At 45.0% G+C, this 21999-nt stretch overlaps 1 protein-coding gene across 2 annotated transcripts in view; it reads right to left on the bottom strand.

Annotated features, from left to right (window-relative positions):
* Nucleotides 1-2964: 2964 nt before the first annotated feature.
* EYA3 (EYA transcriptional coactivator and phosphatase 3) overlaps nucleotides 2965-21999 on the bottom strand; it is a 50055-nt gene continuing 31020 nt past the window's right edge. The window contains exons 7-18 of one of the 2 annotated variants that reach the window (XM_088531185.1): nucleotides 19951-20088; nucleotides 16018-16100; nucleotides 14267-14450; nucleotides 11997-12140; nucleotides 10708-10787; nucleotides 9985-10074; nucleotides 8576-8634; nucleotides 6920-7080; nucleotides 5964-6078; nucleotides 4412-4533; nucleotides 4035-4135; nucleotides 2965-3266 (exon numbers count right to left, since the gene is read on the bottom strand). In XM_088531185.1, the coding sequence (XP_088387311.1) occupies nucleotides 3186-3266; nucleotides 4035-4135; nucleotides 4412-4533; nucleotides 5964-6078; nucleotides 6920-7080; nucleotides 8576-8634; nucleotides 9985-10074; nucleotides 10708-10787; nucleotides 11997-12140; nucleotides 14267-14450; nucleotides 16018-16100; nucleotides 19951-20088 (1358 nt within the window). In that variant the 3' untranslated portion in view covers nucleotides 2965-3185. The remainder of the gene's footprint in view (nucleotides 3267-4034; nucleotides 4136-4411; nucleotides 4534-5963; nucleotides 6079-6919; nucleotides 7081-8575; nucleotides 8635-9984; nucleotides 10075-10707; nucleotides 10788-11996; nucleotides 12141-14266; nucleotides 14451-16017; nucleotides 16101-19950; nucleotides 20089-21999) is intronic. The other variant, XM_088531186.1, reaches the window with a different exon arrangement.

Genomic DNA, 21999 nt, shown 5'->3' with positions numbered 1-21999 from the left:
CCCCGCATGAAGCGGCAGCCCCGGCCCCGGTGCCCGGCCCAGGCTCTGCTCCTGCCACCAGTGTGCTCCATGGCTGCTTCTCAGCTGTTGAATCACACCTGGCCTTTAACGAGGACAGTGTTGGTATGAGAAGGTCCCGCGTGTGGCTCCTCTCAGGACTTGGGCCTGATGCCTGCCAGCAGCAGCGTCATTAGTGCCTCAGTGAGGACATGCACTCGAGGGCAGAAAAGACCACGCGCTGCTCTCCTTGCCCTTAAGTAAATGTCCAGCAACATCTACGACTGAAGAACTTTGGAATCAAGCTCTCACCCCTCCACCACTGTGGGATGGGAGGTTCAACTGCAGGTGCTCACCCAAGCATCCTGTAAACCTGCCCTGCGACGCTGCTGTCACGGGGTTGATTTGGGAGCTGTGGGGCATGAAGTGGAGCTCAGATGTGAAGGAAACAGCGGGTCCCCCTGCAGCAAAGTCCAGAACAGGCACTGCAGCCTCAGCAGATAACAGACCAAAGCAGCGACTATAGAAAATAAAGACTTTATTTTTTTCCAGTTCATAGGACAGTTCCCATTACACAGAACACGAACAGTCGAAGGCTCCACAGCCAGTAACGCACCCGTGTTCGCTCCCACCGCCGCCGTCACGACGCTGCTGAGGGCTCGGGTGGGACCTTCTGCTTTCTGCGATGCTCCGGACCAAGGGCCAACGTAGCCGTTTCCAGCAGGGCTCTTGGAGGCAACAGAATTAACCAGACCAGCTCTTAAACTCTACAGGGCTGCAGTTAAGTGGAGCCAAGCTCAAGGCGAGGGCACGGGCCCCAGTCTGACCTTCAGCTTTTCAGATTCGTCACCAGTTCAACCGCAGCCAGACTGGAAATGCCGGGCGAGCAAAGAGACAGAGAAGCAAATCAATCCTGGCGGAAAGATGCTCCTTCTGGCGCCTCAGAGACGGGGAAAGCCTCAAAGTCAGCCAGCAGGGGGAAAAATAAAATAGTCACGTTAACTTTTATTTGACATAAACACAGAAAAAAAAAAAGTACCATCAACCTCCTCTTAGAAAAGTATTTTACATACATTCAAGGAGACATCGTATAAATATCAGTATGAAACGTCACTGGCTGCAATAGTATCACACCGAACTAAAATCTTGCCTTAAAATTGCCTTTAAACCTTTGGAAGGGAAGGAGCACAAGGCGAGCGCGGCCGGGCCGCGGGCGCAGCGCTTGCTGCCAGCACCGGGGCGGACGGGGCCCACGTGCGCGCGGGGCCCCGCGGGCTGCGTCGGGCAGGGAGGGACGCGGAGCAGCCGCCTGCCCAAGCCCCGTGGTGGGAGGTTAAGGCACAGGTTTCAAATCCCAAGGGGAAGCTTGTGGAGGCCGGGACACTTGCTCTGAAGAGGCTGTTGTGGAGGTGGGATGAGCGCACGGGAATGCTCGGAGGAGCCGTCTGTGTGGGCTGGGGACCCTCCAAGACCAGCCCAGGCTTCAAGGACTTCTGCCACTTCAAAGAAGTCCTGATCTTCTGGGGAGCCCCATGGTGCTGGTGGGATTTCACACGACCGGCCTCCTCCCCGGCTCTCTCTGGGACTCGCACTGTGACCAGCCTTTATGGGGTCCTCCCAGGAACCAGCCCATGGCTCTAGGGTCTCTAGTAGCCCCTAGGGGCTACTGCTGGGCCAGCGAGGGGAGCTGCAGCTATGAGGGAAAGCACAAGAGACCCCTGAACACAAACACCGGCCACCAGCACCGGGCAGCGAAGGGAGCCCGGCCCGTGTGTAGTGACAGCCCTTCCTCCCTGCAGGGCTGCCAGCACCGCGGGGAGTCACCGCAGTCACGAACAGCATGAGACAGGGCAAACACGGCCCAACCGGGTCAACACCCTCCTCAGAGCAAAGTGCCGGGCGTTCCGGAGCCGTCCCGCCACGGGACGAGATGTCGGGAATGGTCTGGGGGCAGCTGCGCTTGGCTCAGCAGGACAAGCAGAGGACACCGGGTAGGAGACATCCGTCCTCTGCACAGAAACCTGCTGGGGCACCAACTCCAGCCTTTTTCTTCGGAGACGGCAGCAGAAAGATCAGTGTAACCATCAGTCCTATGGCCAGGGTGCTCCAGGCTGCCAAGTCACAGTGTCCTAAGAAATTAAGTCCCTCTTAAGAAGGGTTTCCTTTTAAATATTTCTAACTATGTAGTTAGGCTAATGCAAAGAGGAATACAAGGAAAATTGAACCTGATTCTACTTAAAGGAACTCGCTTGCACATATGGAATGAGGAAAGCAGAGGTGAAGGTTAATTGCCATGCCCTTCTTGACAATATTTGTGAGGCTTCCGTTCCCTCTTGAATTATTCCAGGGCCAACAGTTCACATCAGCACTGTCAGTGATGGTGCTCTGTCATGTCATGGTCACAGGCAGTTTTCCTTTTCCCTTGCAGGGAAAATCTGCGACATCTACGGTCAGGTCATGGAGAGGTGGAATTCAATGATCTCCAGCTTGTAAACAGGGCTTGAGGCCATGTGCAATGTGACATATGGACTAGAAGCCAATGGGATAACTAGAAAACCCAGTACTTTCCTCCATAAGGAACTACGCATACCAGAGACATTCCCTTCTCTATTTTCCAGGAATCCCATGCTGTGGAAAAAATGTAAGGAAATTGTAATAAATTAACTGCTTTGAACACCTGGGGAAGGAGACAGGACACATTTCACAGCAATAGAGGTATTTTTGACATTTTCATTAGTACTTCCCACGGAAAAAAAACCCACAATAGCTCTTTTTTGGCTTTGTGAAACAAGGGAGGTTCAACTCTGCCAACAGTATTTTTTTTTTTCTATAAAAATAAGGTTTTGTATTTACTTGGGTTCTATAACTAAGTTGATTAGAAAGGAGAAGGGTCTTACAAAAACTTCCACTACTGTATCACCCCTCTGGATAGGAGAACTCCGCTGGCTTCCACGAGCCTCTTCTTCAGACAAGCAACAAGTCCAGTGCTTCTTTACACGACACCTTGGTACCTGACAGGGCCTGTGCTCCTGAGGAAATGACCTGGTGTCACCTGTTATTGTACAGTTTGCATTAGCTACGTTTTCTTCATCAAGCTGAGAAATGAGTCCCCAAACGTATGAGATTTCTGCATCTTTGGTGCTAGCGAGGGCTTGCAGGAGCTGCAGTCACGCCAACACTCCAGCTTCTTACAGGAAGTCTAATTCGAGGGCTTGGTGAAGGGACACGAGGTCTGCATGATTTGTGATCCTCCAGAAAGGCATGTTGTGCTGTAACAAGAAGACGACAAAGTTGGTTTTATCAGAGTGATAAAGCTCTACGTGGAAGTGCCAAAAGCTAAGTGGAAGTAGAGTTAATCTGTGGAGTCCAGCAACACAACCTTGTGTGAAATCCCGTGGTGAGCACGTGTCCAGCCACGCTGGAACACCAGCCTGTCCCACACGCACCTCTGCTTACGGCAGGCCCTGGCACTGCGGCTGCTCTGCCCAGTCGTGCTGGACACCTCAGTGCTGCATCCCAGAGAACAGGGAATCTGGGCAGTGACTCCGCTGCCACGGGGCAGGATGCAGCCAGAGGGACCCTGTCCTGGCAGCAGTCTGGGTGCTGCCCTGCCTTCAGTTAGTACCACTGAGAGAGCTGCTCAGCTCTGCCCAGTTTCTTTGCTTCTGGCTTGTAATTCAGACCAATGGTCGTCGTCGTCTACTGATGTGACTGCTGGTAATTGAGTCCTGGTGCTTTCAGTGCTTCAGAGAAACTGGATTAAACTGATTCTGAGAGAACATCAAGACACTGGTTTACAAGGACAGCGCTGCACTAGCAGACTACAAACCTAAACGAGAGCAAAACAAACATCAAACCATTGAGAGAGAGAACTCCCCATCTTCACAAAGTGAAAGATGTCTCCTGCATCAAAGGCAGTCTCCTCTGCTCCTCCTGGCCTGAAGGGGACAGCCCTGCAGAGTCCCTGCAGAAAAAGGCTGTTTCTGCTGCTGTTTCTGCATCCCCCCTCACCCCGGTGTGTGGATTCAGACACCCACCTGCTTGGCTGCAACCTCTTCATCGCGGCCGTCCCCGATCACCACGTAGGTGACCTTCTTCCCAAATCGTGACACAATCCTCTCAAAACAGCTCTCTTTACCTGCCAAAAGACAAGCCTGTTAAAATCACTCCTAGGAAGATAGAGGGCTGAACTGTCTCCCTTCTCCCCAATAAAAGAACACGTGTTTGTCTTCCTGGGATGAAGGGAGGGACACCCATTTTGACTTCTGAGGCCAGCTCTATCACCTTTAACATGGGCAGCAGGACGACAGCAACCACAAGGGGCAGCTCATCTGCCAAAATTCTGTTTCCTGCATAAAAATCTCAGCTAACCTGCAACATGCCTCAGTGCTAGGTACTCAGCACAACCCCTTACCTATTTTTGTAGCACTATAAATATTTTCAATAGGGAACACTTCGCCCAATCCATACAGGAGAACTTTGGCAAGAGCTGGCACCAACTGGGTGGTTGTGATCAGGATGTTCACGCAGTTTTTTCTAAAAGAAATGAAAGAAAAACACAATTGTATAAAGAATATCCATATCCAGTGGTGCAAAGGGTGGCTCTGGGTAGCTGCTCTGCTTTTCGAAGGACCATACACTTTGTTTCCTTCCTTTCCAGAGCCTTTTTAGGCCAAGATTTAGATTTTTTTTCTTCGACCAAAAAACAGACAACGTCTTCCTTTGACTCCATTATGCCCTTACACAGGTACATAAGCAGCCTTTCTATTCTGCAAGCTGCACTTTGTGTCTTTTAGAGGAGGCTGAGCCTTTCCTACCACTCTGACCTTCTCTTTTCAGTTGTTCAGATGAATTTATGCTAGTCACTGGCTGAAGAACACCACAGGAGGTCTCCATACAAAGGCTTTTCTTCAAGGTCAGGAAGAACTACGGGAAGTGACTCATTTGGACTTTGGAAAACTGCTTTTGGGGAGAAAATGCTCTTTCAAACAGGAAAAATAAATCAGCAAATACTGCCTAAGGTGGCAGCAATTTACATGAGCCTAAAAATATCAGCCTCTTTTGACAAAATGAGGGCTGCTCTGAGATGTCCAAGAACAGAAAGTTCTTTAAATTCATTCAGAAATACATCACTGGAGTGTAAGAGAAGATGATAAGCCCCTAGCAAGTGCAATGTCACAGAGGAAGCCGCAGCGTTCGGTTCCTCACAGTGCTCAAAGACTTGGGGTTTCTGGCTGGAGTCTGAGAGGTGGTGGGAGGCAGTGGGAAATCACAGCCTCGAGGTTGTGATTGATGACTTAAATGATGACTTAAGCAAACTGGACAAGCGTAAGTCCACAGGCCCCGATGGGATGTGCCCACAAGTGCTGAGGAGCTGGCTGGTGTCATTGCAAGGCCACTCTGAATCATCTTTGAAAGGTCATGGCCACCAGAAGTGCCTGAGGACAGGAATAAAGCAAATGTTCCTCTAGTCTTCAAAAAGGGCAAGAATGAGGAGCCAAGGAACTGCAGGAAAGGCAGCCTCAAACCCCAGGGAAGGGGATGAAGCAGATAATCCTGGATATCATATCCAAGGATACGAAGGATGCTACCTCAGTTTCAGTGAGGCTTTCACCACATCCTCCCATAACATCCTTCCAGGCAAGCTCATAAAGGACAGGCTGGATGAGCAGGCAGCGAGGCGGACTGAAAACTGCCTGAATGGGAGAGCTCTGTGTTCGAGTTGGAGGCCTGTAGCCAGCAGTGTCTCCCAGGGATCAGGACCGGATTCCATCCTGTTCATCAGTGACCAGGATGCTGGGACGGGTGCCCCCTCGGCAAGTTTGCTGAGATGCCAGCAGGGAGGCTGGGAAGGAGGGAATAGCTGATAGAGCAAGGGCTGTGCTGCCATTCCAAGGAACTACATGGAAGTCTAAGTGAGAGGAATGTCTGTGAAAGCAACACACATGCATTACCAGCTTCCATACCTGGACTGGATAAGGAGTAGGGACTTCAATGCAGTTTCTAGCCAGGAATCTGTTAGCACTTCTATATCTGTTCTTAGTCGTTGCAGAGCTTCCCTCTTCTGCGGGCTAAGGAGGCCTGGAGAAGGAGGCAACAACAGTTTTATTGAGTTAATAAATCTAACAGAGATGGTCACAGCTCAGTCTATCAGTTGCTGATGTTCTGCAGTAAGGGACACTGTACTGAAGCAATCTGGAACCTCAGACTGTCTGAAGGCAACAGGAGGAACTGACTTCCAGCCATACAGATGTGTCTGGACACCAATCTGATTCTGCCTTTGGAGAATGGGTTTCTCTATTTGAAACTATTTCTTAGGATTCCCACAATGAATTGAATTTTTCTTACCCAAACACTCATAGTGATAGATGTTATAAGAGGGGCACAGACAGCAGGGGAAGGAATTACTGAATAAACTCACTCTGACTTCCTGCTCAGCACGTGCCTGAGGACTTTTCCCATTTAATGCCTTTTAGATACCATCGTCTGAAAGTGAAGTGGCCTTATACAGGCCCTGAAATCTCTGGATCCATCCTTATAACATGTAAAGCATGGAATAACAATGCTGCTCCCTCCTAGAATTGAGGTAATTGTGGCTTACTGAAGTACAGATTTACATAGCCATTTAGGTCTGTTTTAAGAGCAGTATGGAGTCTTTCATGAAAAAGTAGCAGACAAGGTCTTCACCAAATCATTCTCTTCAAAATAGACTAACTGTCTTTGTCTACATAACTTTTAGACAGCACTGGACTACTATTCAGTTTTGGAAGAAAGACTTGTATGTGCCCACTAAATTGTATGTGCCCACTAAATTCAGAAGTAGAAGAACCAGGTTCCTCTCAAACTCCATGGAGATTTGAGCTTTTTCAGCATTAGAGGAATGGTGTTTAGTTGTCGGATATCAGCAGATGGGAACACTCACCTCCAACGTTACTTTTATATTTGTCATAGATCTCTCGTACCTTGCGGTAGCGGAATGCCAGTTTTCTCATCCAGTCCACTCCGCCCTGGACGCCGACCGAGGAGCTGTGATTTGTGTTACTGCCTGAGCCGCTGAAGCCGTCCGTGGAGAAATTGTAGTTGCTGTTTCAGAAAACACATCTGTTATATGTGCAACAGCAGCTGGATGGCTCCACTCGTGCTGAGTTGCAGACTCGAGCTCTGAGAGCAGCCAGAAAAGCTCTAGGAGAGGCACTTTGCACAACTAACATTACACTGCTTACAGTGGAGACGTGCTTCTCTGATCAGTGAGCTCTAATAATCCACAACACTGGCTGCTCATTCTAACAGTTCAAAATCTCTTAAGATGCATTGAAATGCATTGATTCTACTCCCCTTTCACATCATCCACTGCAAAAGCTTCCTTCCCTCTTGGACTACTCAAATACTTTTGACTTAAGTACTGACTTGCTCCACCACATTTCCTTTGCCCCATATTCTTTTCTCCCCCACAGACGAGGGGATCCCATGAGCTGATTCAGGGGGCAGTGGTAACACAGAGCTGGGTCTCGGCAGGGATAAGGGCGCCCATTGAGCAACAGTGACCTCTTTGACTGCCTTATCCTGTCTACCAGGACAGTTTCCCAACACATATACAAGGGCATCTGTTTTCACATCACTGCCTCCTGAAGAGCTACTTTATATATTTTATTTTTGAGTATCAGATTTCTTTTAAAATCTTTTTCCCCTCAGTCTTCTTTTGTTACATGGCAATGCTATGGAAAAGTTCTGTACAAGTGACAAAATCTGCACCTGAGGCTGCTGCTCGGTCTTTCCTGAAGGACATGGCAGGCAGTCCCTGCTCCGTGCACACAAATGCCACTAGAAACAGTGCCACACTCATCCTATAGACCTTTTGGTGGAACTTTGACTGCCTGAAGTAAACACTGTCACAGGCCTATCCCTTGGAGACACAAATATCCCAAACCTTGTTTTTGTCAACAATGACATTTAAAGAATTCAACAGCATAAATGTCAGAGGGATGTCACCAAACAGCTCTCACCCTCATTTGAAGGCAAAGCCATTCTCATTTTCTTTTAATACTATCTCAAATACAAATACAAGGCTGGGAGGAAAAGTTCAGCTTCTCTAAAGTGAAGCTCCAAAACCACAGGAAGATGCTGTGAGGCAATAAGCTCTATACAGATTTACACAATTTCTTTGGTGCGTGACAGACCACCTACAAACACAGGAGCACAGTTAATGTGAAGTGACAATTTCTGACTGTCACCAACTTTTGAGGCCACTGGGAACTTCCAGGCACCTCCTTCTTTCCCTGGTCAGGCTGGGGGAGGTGATTGCTTACACATAAATGAAGAACTAAACTAGGTCACTCACTGAGCACACGGGTAATGTTTGACAACGGGGAATTTAATTCACATTGTAATTCCAAAAGTCTTAACCTTTTGTAGGTTTTGAAAGAGAAACTATCCAGCAAGCCAATGCTGCTTGCCAAGTTTTGTCCCCTGCACAGCACCAACACTCCATCCCTAAGCACATTCCTAAGCTTGTTTTGGAGGTGCCTCCCAAGAGCACATAGTATCAGCTACACATTTCATGCATTCCTCAGTACACCACCTTAAATCTTGGCCATTGTCATCAGATGCCACATCATCTATGTGTACCTGGTCACACTCCTGTGTAAGATAAAAAAAAAAAAAAGGGGAGAGAGAAAAAAGCCACTCTTGTAATCTGGTAATCCAGAAACATGGTGAAATTTATAGCTTTAAAAAGTGATATATATCTATATGTATCTTTATATATATATATATAAATCTTTATCTATAAATCTTTATCCATATATATATCTTTATATATATATATATCTTTATATATCTTCCACTAGCACATTTGCAAAGCTCACATCTGCAAACAGCCACAGAGGATAAAAAAATAAAATGAAAAAATCATTTGAGTTTCCTTCCACGTTAACAGAAGCCTCTTGTCTTTTCTCAGCATTTGCACAGCGATGAACCTACCCTTAACCATCACTGTCCATAATCTGCTTAAGACTAAGCCTGTGCATTCTGTTAGGTTCCTGTGTCCATATTGCTGGACTTGAATATTGAGTAAGACCAGAGTGTCAGGAAATCCACTTTGTGTGCTGCAGAGGCAGCTGCACTGCTTTGGGTCTACGTGTGCTCCTGCTTCTTTAGGTATCCCTCACTTTCTTGTCTGAAGGGAGTGATGCTGTGCAGCATGTGTAAGACTTTCCCCTATCAGGAACTTCGCTTTGCTAGTGAATTCTGCTTTGTCAGAAAAGATTTTCTCCCGTGTTGCCTCAAAACTATCACATCATTGTCTTATAGAAGCTCTTAGTTTGCCAGATAATGCCACCTTGGCATTGTCCCTGGTCTACCATTACCAAATACAATCTACAGCCTTATTTGTAACATATTTAGGACATTCAGTCCACTGGAACAGACTGTTTCTGGTGATACTGGGAGTCAATGGTGACTGCTCCTCATCTCCTCAGTGTTACAGTGTCCTCCTGCTTTTTGATGGACATGCAGCATTCAGAGCTGTGTCACAGTCAGCATCACCTATGCTCTCTGGTGTCAGAAACTGGATTTTGTTCCTGGCTTCGCCAAAACTCTGAGAATTGACATATTCAAGATCACCCTCACCCCCATGTCTCAGTTCTCCATTTCAAAGCAGGGTCACTGAAAGCAAAGTGCCTTCTAGTCCAGAAGGAAACCACAATGTACCCACTTGTGTTACTCCTATAGGTACAAGGAGGAATCTGTAAGAGAGGTAAGAGAGTTCACGGCCTTATAAATCTCTAGGATGCTAATGCTATGCCTCATGTTTTGGAAAACAAACACCTCTGTGATCCAGCTGTGCACGGAACCTCTTCAGTTTTGAGAGATGCTCTTAAGTTTCATTCTTAAGTAGCTGTGAAGCACATCTACCCCCACAAACCCTCACACTGTAACTCAACTAGGTAATTTTATTCGTTTTGCCTTTCAAAAACATGTGCCACATACCTCCAAGTCATTGAAAAACAAGTGAGTATCAGCTACTTCAAAAATCATCTCCTCCATAGACAGGCCTGAGCCAATCACTAGAGTTGGATCCTGGCAAAACAGAAAAAAAAAAAAAGAGGGGAGGGAGGAAGTTGGAGAGAGAGAAAGAAAATGTAAATTCACCTTTGCTACAGGCTAGAAGTTGTGACAAAATTCTGATGCATTCAGTTGCATAGAGCTTTCACTGCTCATTCAGTGGTTCAAATCTTTCTAAAGTTTTAAGCAACTGAATCAAAATATCCACATTCTGGTAGTATATTGACTCAAAATCTAACAAAACACTTCAATACTCAACGGCATGGATTGATGCATTGTCAGGAACAACCCAGAGAAAGCATTAGAGATTTCTCAAAATATTTCAGAGAAGAAAATAATACTTATTTTCACTGTGCTTTATGACCTCATTATTTTCCAAAGATGATCAAGATGACTTGAAATTGTAAGACCTGCATTATCAGATTGGAAGTGTTTACAATACTCATATTTTTCCAGTTTCCCGTTTTCCATCTTCCTAGTTTTCCAGTGTGCCAAATTTAATATCCTCCGGACCAGATGGCCAAAAAGTTATAAGCACCTCCATACACATTTAAACCAAAATATAATTTTCTATTCTTTTTCCTAAAAGTGTTTACTTCTGCATGAGAGAGAGGAGTCCTTTTTCTTCCACAGAAAAGACAATATTACCTTGCCATACTTCTGAGCATATGACCCGGTGAGAAGTGAATGGAAGATTATTATGGTCTCATCCAAATCCCACAGAAACACTCGCTGAGGAGAAAAAAAAAGTAGGTTATAGTTGAGATATTCAAAATACTAAAATACCCTGAACGAGCCAGTTTGGGGATTCGTTTTGTATTTAGTTGCAGGGTGCTTCTGACAGAAATGAACAACATATTAACTGAACTCTTTTGGTGCAACACTGGAGTTCATATTTGGGGTAAGTAATATATTGTGTAGTAACAGAAAACTCTCTTGATCAAAGAGCAAAACTCTCTTGATAAAACTTTCTCAAAAGTGTCTCTTGATTTTACTGATATAAAAGCAAAAATCCAGAATGTTAACGATCTTCAGAGTCTTGGTATGGTAAAAGTTCCCCATTTGGGTGAAAGGAAGCCAACTTATCAGCTTGTGAAGGCTGTGATCTAGGGAGAATCTGCTAGACGACCCCAGTATATATCAGATATTCCTTTACTAAGATAAATTAGAGGGGTTGTCTGCTGTCATAAATAGTTGCAATACAGAACTTGAGGAATGGGACCACAGAATCCACAAGAAGTTTAGCAAATGCAAAGCTCTGCATGGGGAGTAGAACAATCCCTTGGATCAGCCCAGGCTGGAAGCGGGAGGTTCCAGCTGGCCCCAGGGGCAGTACCAACCTTCCACTCGCACGGTGAGCGGCACGGACCGCATGCTGGAGCGCATGGAGAAGTCTGGCCAGCTCCTGCAACGAAGTCCCACCCTATTTGTCACTGGGGAAGCCACTGCAGGCAGTACTGGATGCCCAGGTCAAGATGGATGTGAACCACAGAGATGACGGAGCCAAATTCTTATCAGTAGTCACAGATGATATAAGGGGAAAGTTGCAACTTGGGAGATTTGGGTTAGGGCAAGTCTTCCTCCCCATATGAGTGAGGCAGCCCTGGGAGAGATCCCCAGAGACACAGAATCCAAGTTTGCAGGTTCTCAGGGCTCAGCTAGACAAAGCTGTGGCCACTCTGCTCTAGTGCTGTCCCCACCCAGAGCACAAGGCTGACTAGAGACCTCCAGACATCTCCCTCATGGACACTGCTGATTTTAATGAGCACTTAAGTGATGTTTTTTAAGGATCATTGAAGAACTCACACTGGCTTCAGATAACATGGTCAGATGAGTTCCCCAAATTATCCTCTTCCATTTTCCATAGGAAAGAAAGAGGAGAGGACGTGTACTGCCACACTATTCTGCAGTACTATGGTAGAAAATAAGAGTACCACTTGCCTCCAGTTCACTGTCCTGTGAGGAGGACGTGTCCGCTTTCCTCTTCCCCCTGTTCTTCCCAGGGATGTTTTTTCTTGTCTGCTCATCTAAATCTTTACTTGCTGTTGCTTTTGACAATGAGGGGCTTGTGGATGCATCTCCTAGAAGAAAGAAGGTGGACAGTTCTCATCTCCTCGTGGCTCCAAGCAAACGTCTACACAAAGCTTACACCATTTGGCCACAAAGCTCCTTTGCTGGACATGTTACCTTGCTCCGTTGAAGCAAAAGAATTTGAAATTTCACTAGAACATAAAATATGATCTGCTTGTTCCCCCATTTTGAAATACATCTGTCTCCACAGTTAAGGCCCTGCCAGTTCAGAGCTACTTAATTGTATCCTGCCTATGATACAGGGCCAAAGACAGAGCTCCTTGCAACCACCTAGGGCCTCTAATCCCTTAGACAAGTCATTACCCTGCAGATGTTTTCTTTGGTTTTGTTGTTTTTTCGTTTTTTATTATTTCCTTGGAGAGCATCAAAACCTCTCAATCTAGAATTTTAGAGCAAAAGAAATATTTTACAAATGTCTTTCCTTCCCAGATTTCCTGGGCTAGTCAAGCATCTTTTCTGAGTCCAGCAACCCTCTATAACATGTGCTGTTTTCAGCTCAACATACACTACTCACTAGTGCTTCACTGCAAAACAGCTTTTGATTAACATTTAAACAACAGTCAATGAGTGAAGTTATCTGGAGTGTACTGATCATACACAACCATAGCCCATTCTGCTGTTAGTAAGATGTTGTGTCTACAGGTTTGGCCACCCATCAAATCTTCTGTCATAACAGCAAAGACAGACTGATGTGAGAGCAGAGAGGCTCCGCATTCTTGGCGAGGAGCTGACATTGCACCACCCTTATGTGTGGGCTGCACTACAATATCTTGCCAAAACACAGTTAAGTGGGTTGTTCATTGGCAGAAAGTCCCTTTTTGGCATCCAATAGTCAAGGGCATCTAAGAGGTGGCAACTGTTCCTTGTCCCTGGCAATGGGTCTCTTGGTCACCAAGCCAAGGTGGGTTAGCAAGACCTGGACAACCACTTCCCACCCCAAGGAAACGGAGGGCTCAGACCTGCTGGGGGGTTCTGACACAGAAATGTGTCACAGCTCTTGTAGGAACTGGATAGGAGGAATTGCTCCCAAACTCTACCAGCCAAGAAGGAAAAGCCCAGTTGGAGCTGGTGGCCTGCCCAGTACTTCTGTCCAGGCAGCACTCTCCGAAGTGCCAGGGAAAGCCCTTGGTGTCTGACAATTCTTCATGTAGAAGAGCTCCAATGCTAGGAATATGGCCCTAGTTAATTAACATTAATAAATGTTAATTATTACTAGGGGTAAAACCCGGCATCTGCAGGCACCTTGTTCTGAGACCAGTAGCTTTCCCAAAAGGCAATTCTGCAGCTGGAACTCTCCTTTTCTGTGCAGAGGGCTCAATGCACTCAAACTCTGTCACGTGCTGACAAACGTGGATGTCACGAAGGCAATATCAGGTATTTGCAGAGCAGGACAGACAAGAGGGATCTGCCTCTAACAAGCAGTGTGCAGATAAAGTCCAGCTTTCAGAGACAAGCCTTGAAAGCAGCAAAGATGGCCCATATTCAGAGGAAGCTGCTCACCACAGACCGCATGGACTCCAAACCCAGAAAATACCGTAGGAATTAAAGGAATTAAGAAAATAACAACACCAGGATAAGCTGAGAGGAGAGCAATATGCACATATAACTATCCAGTTATGGGGTCAATCTGGGCAGCCAAGAAAAACCAAGAACCTACAGCACACACTAAATACTCACGCACCCATCACAAGGGAATAGGTGAGTTTAGACATAGAAGACACTGTTTTGGAGTGGCTGTAGGACATAATCATTTGTGGCAAAAAAAGGATATGCAGATACCACTTCCAAAACCAAAGAGCAGATCATTTTTGAAATCTAATTGTACCCATTATTATTCCTCAAAACTCCTGAAACAACAGAACTGAAAACTTCCAACAGGTACCAGGTGTTTGGGGAGCATATATATATCCTACGGCCCATGTCTTCCAAATCACGGTACTGTACGACTTCCAATGAATACACTTGGCTGCCCTGTGGTAAGTCCCTGAATGTCAGTGTGACGGCTTTGCCAGCAGGAAGCAAGTGGCACCCCCAGGCCAGCAGGCCAAGGCCCCATTACGTTTCTGCAGAGTTTTCGCCGCGCGTTTGCAGCCCCCTGCTCGACCACGGCCGTTACCCGAGGGATGGCTCTGCAGCGGCCGCGCGGGCGCCAGGGCGCCGGGTTTCTCCGTCGGATACGTGGCTGTCGCCAACGCCGCGCTGTCGGTGTTGCTGTCTGCTGGTGTTACAACTCCAAAGCCGGAGCTTGGGTAACATGGCTGGTACTGACTTTGGCCAAGGATTGTGTACGTAGGATACTCCTGTTGGGAGGAAAGACCAGTTACGATGGCGTACTTCTTTCTCAAAATGTTTTACATTAGGATGTCTTTGATACCCTGTCAAACCCAGTAAAAACAGACTGACTTTATACTATTTCCACCCGCACATGCAAGCACAGGAGAGCTGATGTTACACAGGCACATACAGCAACTATTTAACTGCTTTCAGCAGGAGGCTGTCACATTGCCTTCCCAACGGCCTCTGTAGCAGGTCAGGAATCACAAGGTTTTTCCTCTATGTCCAGTTCCTTCAAATTAATTCCTAATTTGAATTATTTTCCTATATGCTGCCACGAAAGTAAGAGGGAAGCAGTGAGTGGATGCCAAGGCATCGCTTGCGCGCACTAGGGCACACGAGTCCACTCCGAGTCTGCTGTTGCTCTCTTCAGAAATGCACAGCTTTGTTTTGTGTTTTAGTTTCTCATACCACATATACTGACAGTGATAAGAGAGCAGCACTGGCTTGGAGTACAATCTAGGCTATGGATAGAGAATAAACAGCCTCTACTTATATAATTACTTCAGAAAGCACTTATTTTGCATGCTGTGTTTAAAGTTTTCCATTTATGAAGACTGTTTATTTATTTAGAAGATCAGTGAGATCAGTCAGGGCACCTGAATTCCAGCTGTGCTTGAAGATCTTCATATCTGCTACTGACTACAAAGAAAGCAGGCAACCTGCAGTGCTACATGACGCCCTCCTGCCGCACTGTGAGCTCCTGATCTGTGAACATGCACCAGGTATCTCAGTCTGCAGTAGAATTCAGGAAAGCTGCTTTCTTTATAGCTCTAAACAAGCTTTATGTTCCTAAAAGAACCTTAAAGAGCAACAGCATAAATACACTGGGATTTTGCTCCATCCATTACCTTTTCTGCAGCTCTGCCTACACTCTCTCTACAAAGCTGTCACTTTGAAGCAATCCTTTGTAATTCTATATATCCAGAATGGCAGTTAACCCCTGAGGGGCAAGAACAGAGAGTCCTGGATTATCCAAAACACATCATGGAGTAAGGAAGAAAAGGGCCTGTCTGATAGTCACAGGGCTTTTAATTAGTCACAGGGCTTTTAATTTTGCTTCATTCTAACACCACCAGAAGGCATCTCCTCCACTTCTTTTCTTCGCATATTATCTGTTTTTTTTTATTTTATTGCTGATGGAGAACAAGGGCATTGACAAGACTTCTACCTACAATCCTTCTTGTAAATAGATTCTAATAATTGTTATGAAGAAATAAATGTTTCATAAATGTTTCTTCTTTATGCAGAAATCTCAACATTTTAAGATCCACCAACTCAATCCACAGAAAAGGAATCAGTGGTGAAGAGCTGAAGTGAGTTTGGTTTGAAGACCATAAAGAAGAGCAGCACAGTCAACAAGAAAGGCATGAGTAATTTTGCTGACTGATTTACACAGTGAGCCCTATAAATTTAGTGCCCATTTTTGCTCCATTTAAAGTAGGTCAAACATTTTGTCTTCTCTTGTTAGTTTTAAATAATGTGTTTGCAAAGGCAAATTAGATGTATGTAAATATAATCAAGGAGTTTTACCTGTGAGATGCTGGCTACTGCTGACGTGGAAATATTGACAACAGTTGAGGATGTAGAGACTGGACTGGCATTGGTAGTTGATGCTGCAAAATGAAGAATTACTAGGTTAATGTTTCCAGACAAGCACAAGAGGTAAGAGCAATCCAAGCTGTGCAACAAGGACCTACTGGGCTTATGTGCAAGCAGTTCTGCTCCCAGCAGCATTCTGCTTGTGACAGCCAAAGGAGGGCTGGGTATGTTTGGAAATCAGTCAGCAGTTTCCACTGGGCTTACAGGAGAGGGAAGCTGACACACTGATTTTTAAAAACATTATTTTAAAGTGTTTTCCAAATCTATCTAGAGCTTTTAAAAAGGAAATGCTTTCCCCTTCATAATCAACAAGCAGTTGGAGTTTAATTAAAATGGTTTATTTTTATTACAGGTTTTGAGAAGAAAGCAATCGCATTCTGATACTTATTTATAAAAGACAAAAGCAAATCAGAATAAATCAACAGATAAATGCAGGTGCTTCTAACTCAGTTCTGATAAAAAACTAGTTTTGTTCCCATTTACAATAAACGTAGCATATTTGCCTAATTAGGTCCGAAAATTTAAGTAAGTATTAAACACATTTGAAACAAAATATGAAAAAGTGTATTTCTTCCTGGAGAAATTAAATATATCTCTCCAATTCCCTAAGAGACTACACTTGGTTTGGTGGATGAGAATTCCTGAAATAATTGTTGGACAAATTATTACAGAAACATATTTCTTAGCAAGATTTTTTCCATGTTTGACATTCTTTATGTTACTGCCTTCAGGTTTTCCAAAACACAGCAGAAGCAGCTGGAGCAGCCCCTGGGAACCAAAAGCATTTAGCACATTTTGTGGATTTACAGCAACAGGTTTGTTCCATTAAAAATGTCCCCACACTGGCAAGCACAAAGTCCACATGTACTAAACCAGGTGCTCTCAAGAGGTGATTTATTTTGCTCAACCTTTCCCCCCACACCATTAAACACAAGAATTACTCTTAGATGCCTAGGAAAAGATTTGCAGAAGTCAATGGGATCACCTAGTTTAACTTCACTCAGAGAAAAGCTCTTATGTGCTGCAAGTAGCACCCACACAGGGTTCACCCCAAGCCTGAAGGACTCAAGTTTCTGCAGGATTCAATTCTCTACCCTGGGGAAATTGCCAAAGGAAACACTTCCCACCAGGAAGTCTTAGTCAATACGTGTTGTTTTATGGCAACCAAAGATGCTACCTCACGGACAGCTCCTGGAAAGAGGAACTGATCCAAGACCTGCCTCACAGAAAGGAAGAAAAAGGAAAAAACAGGAAAAACTTAGAAGAGGTGTATGGGTAGGCACCAAGAGGTGGGAAATGCGAAAGGTGGCATCCCTGCAGATGCAGAAATGAAGGCAAATAATCAACCTGGAAATGCCTCATCGGCAGAAACAGCTTGAGGAGCATCCGAAACCAGACGCGGGGGAGCTTTGGGGAGAACACTTAGAAAAGGGTAGAAAAGGTTGCACTGAACAGCAATAATGGCAGTGAAGATACTCGAGCGTCTACAGTAGTTGTCCAGTTACTATCAGAAAAAGGCTATTCAGATATTAAGATACCCATCCACATTAAAAGACTGCAAAGAACAGCACTTAGGTTCTAAAAAAACTTCCTTCAACTGCACCCATTACAGAAAAAAATAAGGCTTCTATCTAAGGCTTTCTACCTGAAGAAAATGACATTTTTCAGGTAAATTTGAAGGATACCTATCCAGAAAAACTCCTTGCTAATGCTGAAGGAATCGGCCGCAAAGCAGGAGGATATGAACTCTCCAAAAGCCAGGAAAAAAGTCTGTTCACCTCTTTGAAGATTCTTATGGAGATTGAATGCACAGGTCTCATGTCCTGTGCTCAGACAGAGGTACCACTTCTCCGAGACGCATCACAGAAGGGAAGAAATCGTAGGGAGGAAAGTCCCCAAGCGCTGGCGCTCCGGGAGAAACACAGACAATTCCCATCTGAACTTCATTATTTACCTTAATTCCAGGCTCATTCCGACATTTCTTGTTTTTTCATTATCCCTTATCTCCACAATGCAACACATCAGATCTTTACAAGGGGTTTGCACTACGCGGATTCAGCAGTTCTTTCTGCACCTGCAGTCAGGCTCTTTACTTACAAATGGGCAAATACATCTATCTGTATATAATGTATATCTGGCTTGTCAGATCCTAACGCTTCACATCCCCCTCGATACACACCACGCAGGTGTCAATCACTCAGTAGAAAAGGCCAAGTTCTAAGACACTAGGCACATCTGACCATTAATTAATCTGTGGACTGTAATATACATAACATGTGTTGAAATACAGCTCAGATGGGCCAGTAATATCATACATAGCCTTGCACCACTGAATAAGCACCCTCTAGTTTTGTTTTGAGAGAAAACTAGTGCTTTAAAGCATTAAGATCTTCATTATCAATGAAAGTGCCTGATGAATAGCTCTATTTAAAAGAAGATGTAGTTTCCAGAGCTCATTTCTCATGTTAAATTACGAGTATGAAAAAATAAATTAAGGATAAACAATCCACCTGGCCATTCTCCATCACAATGAAGCAAACGGACCAAGTGCAAGCGCCACACACCGCATGACTTTCACATGAGTGAAAGAGAAGCTAAAACCCAGTTACTGGTTAAAAATTACTCCTCTTTGCTTGGCACTCAGTAGGTCACATCTGGATACCCATTTTTCTGCCCCAACCACAGGAAAAATGTTGATGAACCTGAGCGAGTCTGGCCAAAGGGCCACCAAATTGGTCAAGGAGCTGCAGCACGAGCCCCGTGGAGGACTAGGGGCTGCATCAACCTGGAGAAGAGAGAGGCTCAGGGACCTAATAACCTCCTCACATGTCACGGGAGGGTATCAAGAGGATGGAGCCAGGCTCTTTATGCACATGCACAACGGGAGGACAGAAATGGTTGTAACTCGGAACAGGACAAGTTCTGACTTGACAAAATGGAAGGGTTTTTACCATGAAGACAGTGAAGGACTGGAGGCTGCACAGCAAGGGGGCCTCTGGAGGTTTCTGAGCCCCACCTGGGCAAAACCTCACAGAGCAAACTGCCCTGAAACCATTGCCAACTCCTTGAGCAGCAGATTGAACTAAAGATCTCTTGAAATCCTTGAACTATTCTATGAAAATATCACCCAAGAAATAGATCAAGTATTCCTGAAATGCTTCTTAAAAACTACAGATCAATAGGATACACATTACAAAAAACTAGCCTTAAAAATGTATTGATTTGCAAATGTTTGCCATAGGCAACAAAATATCATTATACAGCTAATTGGTCTATTTACTCCCCCCAAAAAAGCTTTGTAATGTGGTGAAATTCAGCACGTGGCCTTTTAGATGTGGCACTTCTGGGGGTGAGATTATTTGTAGGGTAGTTCTATACTTAGAAATTCACTTTGTAGCAAATCTATGGAGCTGGCAGCTTCACATAACAAGACAAGCAATGTATCCTGTGCATGTGCATGCGTATTATAAGAGCCCCATCTCCCTACAGAAGCAAGCAAAAAACCCCAATCTCATCGCATTCCCTGACGTCATGCTGAAGACACCAACAAAAGAGCTCGAGCTGCAAGAACATTCCCAGAAGAGGCATGCAGGAACACAACATTTAGTCTCCTTGCCCCATCCCCTTTGCTTCACCCTGTTAAGTCCATCAGCATGGCACCGACAAGCCAGCCTGGTGCAGACAGAGGTAGACAGCAAATACGGAACCAAACCATTCAAACACACACATAGAAAAGAGACACGGCAGAACGAAGCATGCACAAACTACAGAAAAACAAACCGAAACGTGCAAGCCTCTCTATTTGTGGAATCTGGACTCAAATTAGGTGGAGAGAGATGCAGATAAAAAACCATGCCAAGTTACCTTCAATGGGGTAAGAATAATGTGCTGGGCTGGGTTGGCTTGTGGTTAACCCTGTAGTGCAGGTAAGCACACTGTGCTGACTTGTAGATGGAGTCTGAATTAAACCACTTTCAGGTTTCATACCTGGCCACAGTGCACCTGAATTGGATAAATTGCACCAGTTATAAACAAATATGCTGGGAGCAAACAGCATGCTGCTTCCTCAGATGAAGAGTTTGGCTTGTCACAAAAACAAACAACAAATCACACATGGAAAACATCGTTTCATTGCTGCAATATTCAGTAGTGATTGTCAGGCTGCCCGGAGATTAGAGCTGCTGACAGAATTAGCTGAAAAGGAGAAAATTAAACACACTGACAAGACCAAATTTCCAAGGCTTTCAGTTAAAAATCCCTTACTGTAACAGTAAGATTCACTGCCACATTGGTAGAAAGGATCTGCAAAGCCCTCTGATGCTTGGGCTGAATTGCACAGCATTACAAATAACCTCAGCTACCACCTAGTGAGGTTGGAGTTGGCATCTATTAAAGTCAAGGTCAGCCCTTGAATTCCCTGGGCTTGGGTTGCATACTCAGAAACAGGTTAAAATGCAGGCATTTTGATGGAGTGACAACAGGGAAAGTAGAGCAAAAAGAAAAAAAAAGGAAAATTTCCTCCAGAATTTTCTATCATTTAAAGCATTTCAGAAAGCATTTCTAGCATCCCTAGGCAAAAGCACACATACAGCAATGGGACTTCAACTCGTATCTACACGGCACCTATAAGCAGTATACAGGCTACAGCTGTAAGTCCTGAGGAACCAGCTGGGGGCTGAACGTTGATTGTCACTGACTTGAGATGCTCCAGCACTCTCTGTATTCCCATCCTCCAGGACCAAGATCTGTTCATATGAAGATGGGAAAACTTCCTTGAAATAAGAGGTGGTAGGGAAAGAGAGGTGCTTTTCAATACCAGACTGACAGTGTAGCAAAAGCCTCCGATGACCACTTCTTTATAGGATTCTTGACTCCAATTATCAGCTCAGAGTCTGAAATACAGGGAGTTTAAGGCACTGCGATCCCTTTTGCAAAAAGCTTCATCATTGCAGGTCTAACTGACATTCAAACTCTCCCTGGCCTCCTGGCAGGAGGCAAGGAATGAATCAAAAGGATCTACTTAAAAACAAGTAGGAGTGTGAAAAGTGGAGGGATGAAGAACGTTGCGAGGTAGATACATAGTTCAGGGCCAGCATATAGCCAGATCCTTCTTCATCTTAAACACATCCAACTCAGCAAGGAAAAAACAGTACTATGGCAAAAAAAAACATCTATCACAGCCTTTCACTTGCTATAGGAGGCACAAGGAATCTCTCTTACTAGATGCCAAGGAAGATGCTGCAACCACTCAAGAGCTGCAATTCCAGGAGTGCCCTCCATGCTGCAGAATTAAGTTCTGCAATGGCTCTGAGACTGGCCATGGAAATGAATCAGAAAGTCACCTGCTAGTCAAACTAAGTTGTCTATCTGCGTAACCACCCCACGGTTTTAAATCTTCAGCTTTAAAGTTAGGTCTTTGTTACTGTTTTACATCTCTAAGAGCATCCTAATTAGTAAACAAATGGGAAAGACTGATTTAAGATGACTGTAGGTAGACTGCAGAAACGCCAGAATAAACCATATGGAAAACAGGCCCTCTAGGGACAGCTGAAGGAATTGCATTTCTTTGATCTAGAAGGGAAAGCACCATGATCTTCAAATATGCAAATACTTTTAGTGAAAACAGTGATCAAAATTTTCTTACGATGTGAAGAAGGTGGGAAAGTAGCAGCAACAAAATTAGATGATCACAGAATACAAACAAGTGCCTAATTACTGTGATGGCCAAAGCACGAACCACTGCTGAACGCTGCAGAGTGAGTATGAGAGGAAACAAAAAAGTCAGGGGTGTTAGTAGGGCTGGTTGGATGGGCGCAAGAGTGAACTTAGGTCCTATGTCAAGGCATCTTTCAGCTCTAGCTTTTCAGCCCGTGCTTAACAATGTATTAAACAACAACAAAATGTCCTAGGGCA

The sequence above is a fragment of the Tinamus guttatus genome, unplaced genomic scaffold (assembly GCF_059628265.1).
Source record: "Tinamus guttatus ecotype Peru unplaced genomic scaffold, ASM5962826v1 Tinamus_guttatus_pri_ptg000397l, whole genome shotgun sequence".
Classification (NCBI taxonomy): domain Eukaryota; kingdom Metazoa; phylum Chordata; class Aves; order Tinamiformes; family Tinamidae; genus Tinamus; species Tinamus guttatus.
Note: the sequence above shows the minus strand (reverse complement) of the source record. Positions and strands in the feature narration are given on the sequence as shown.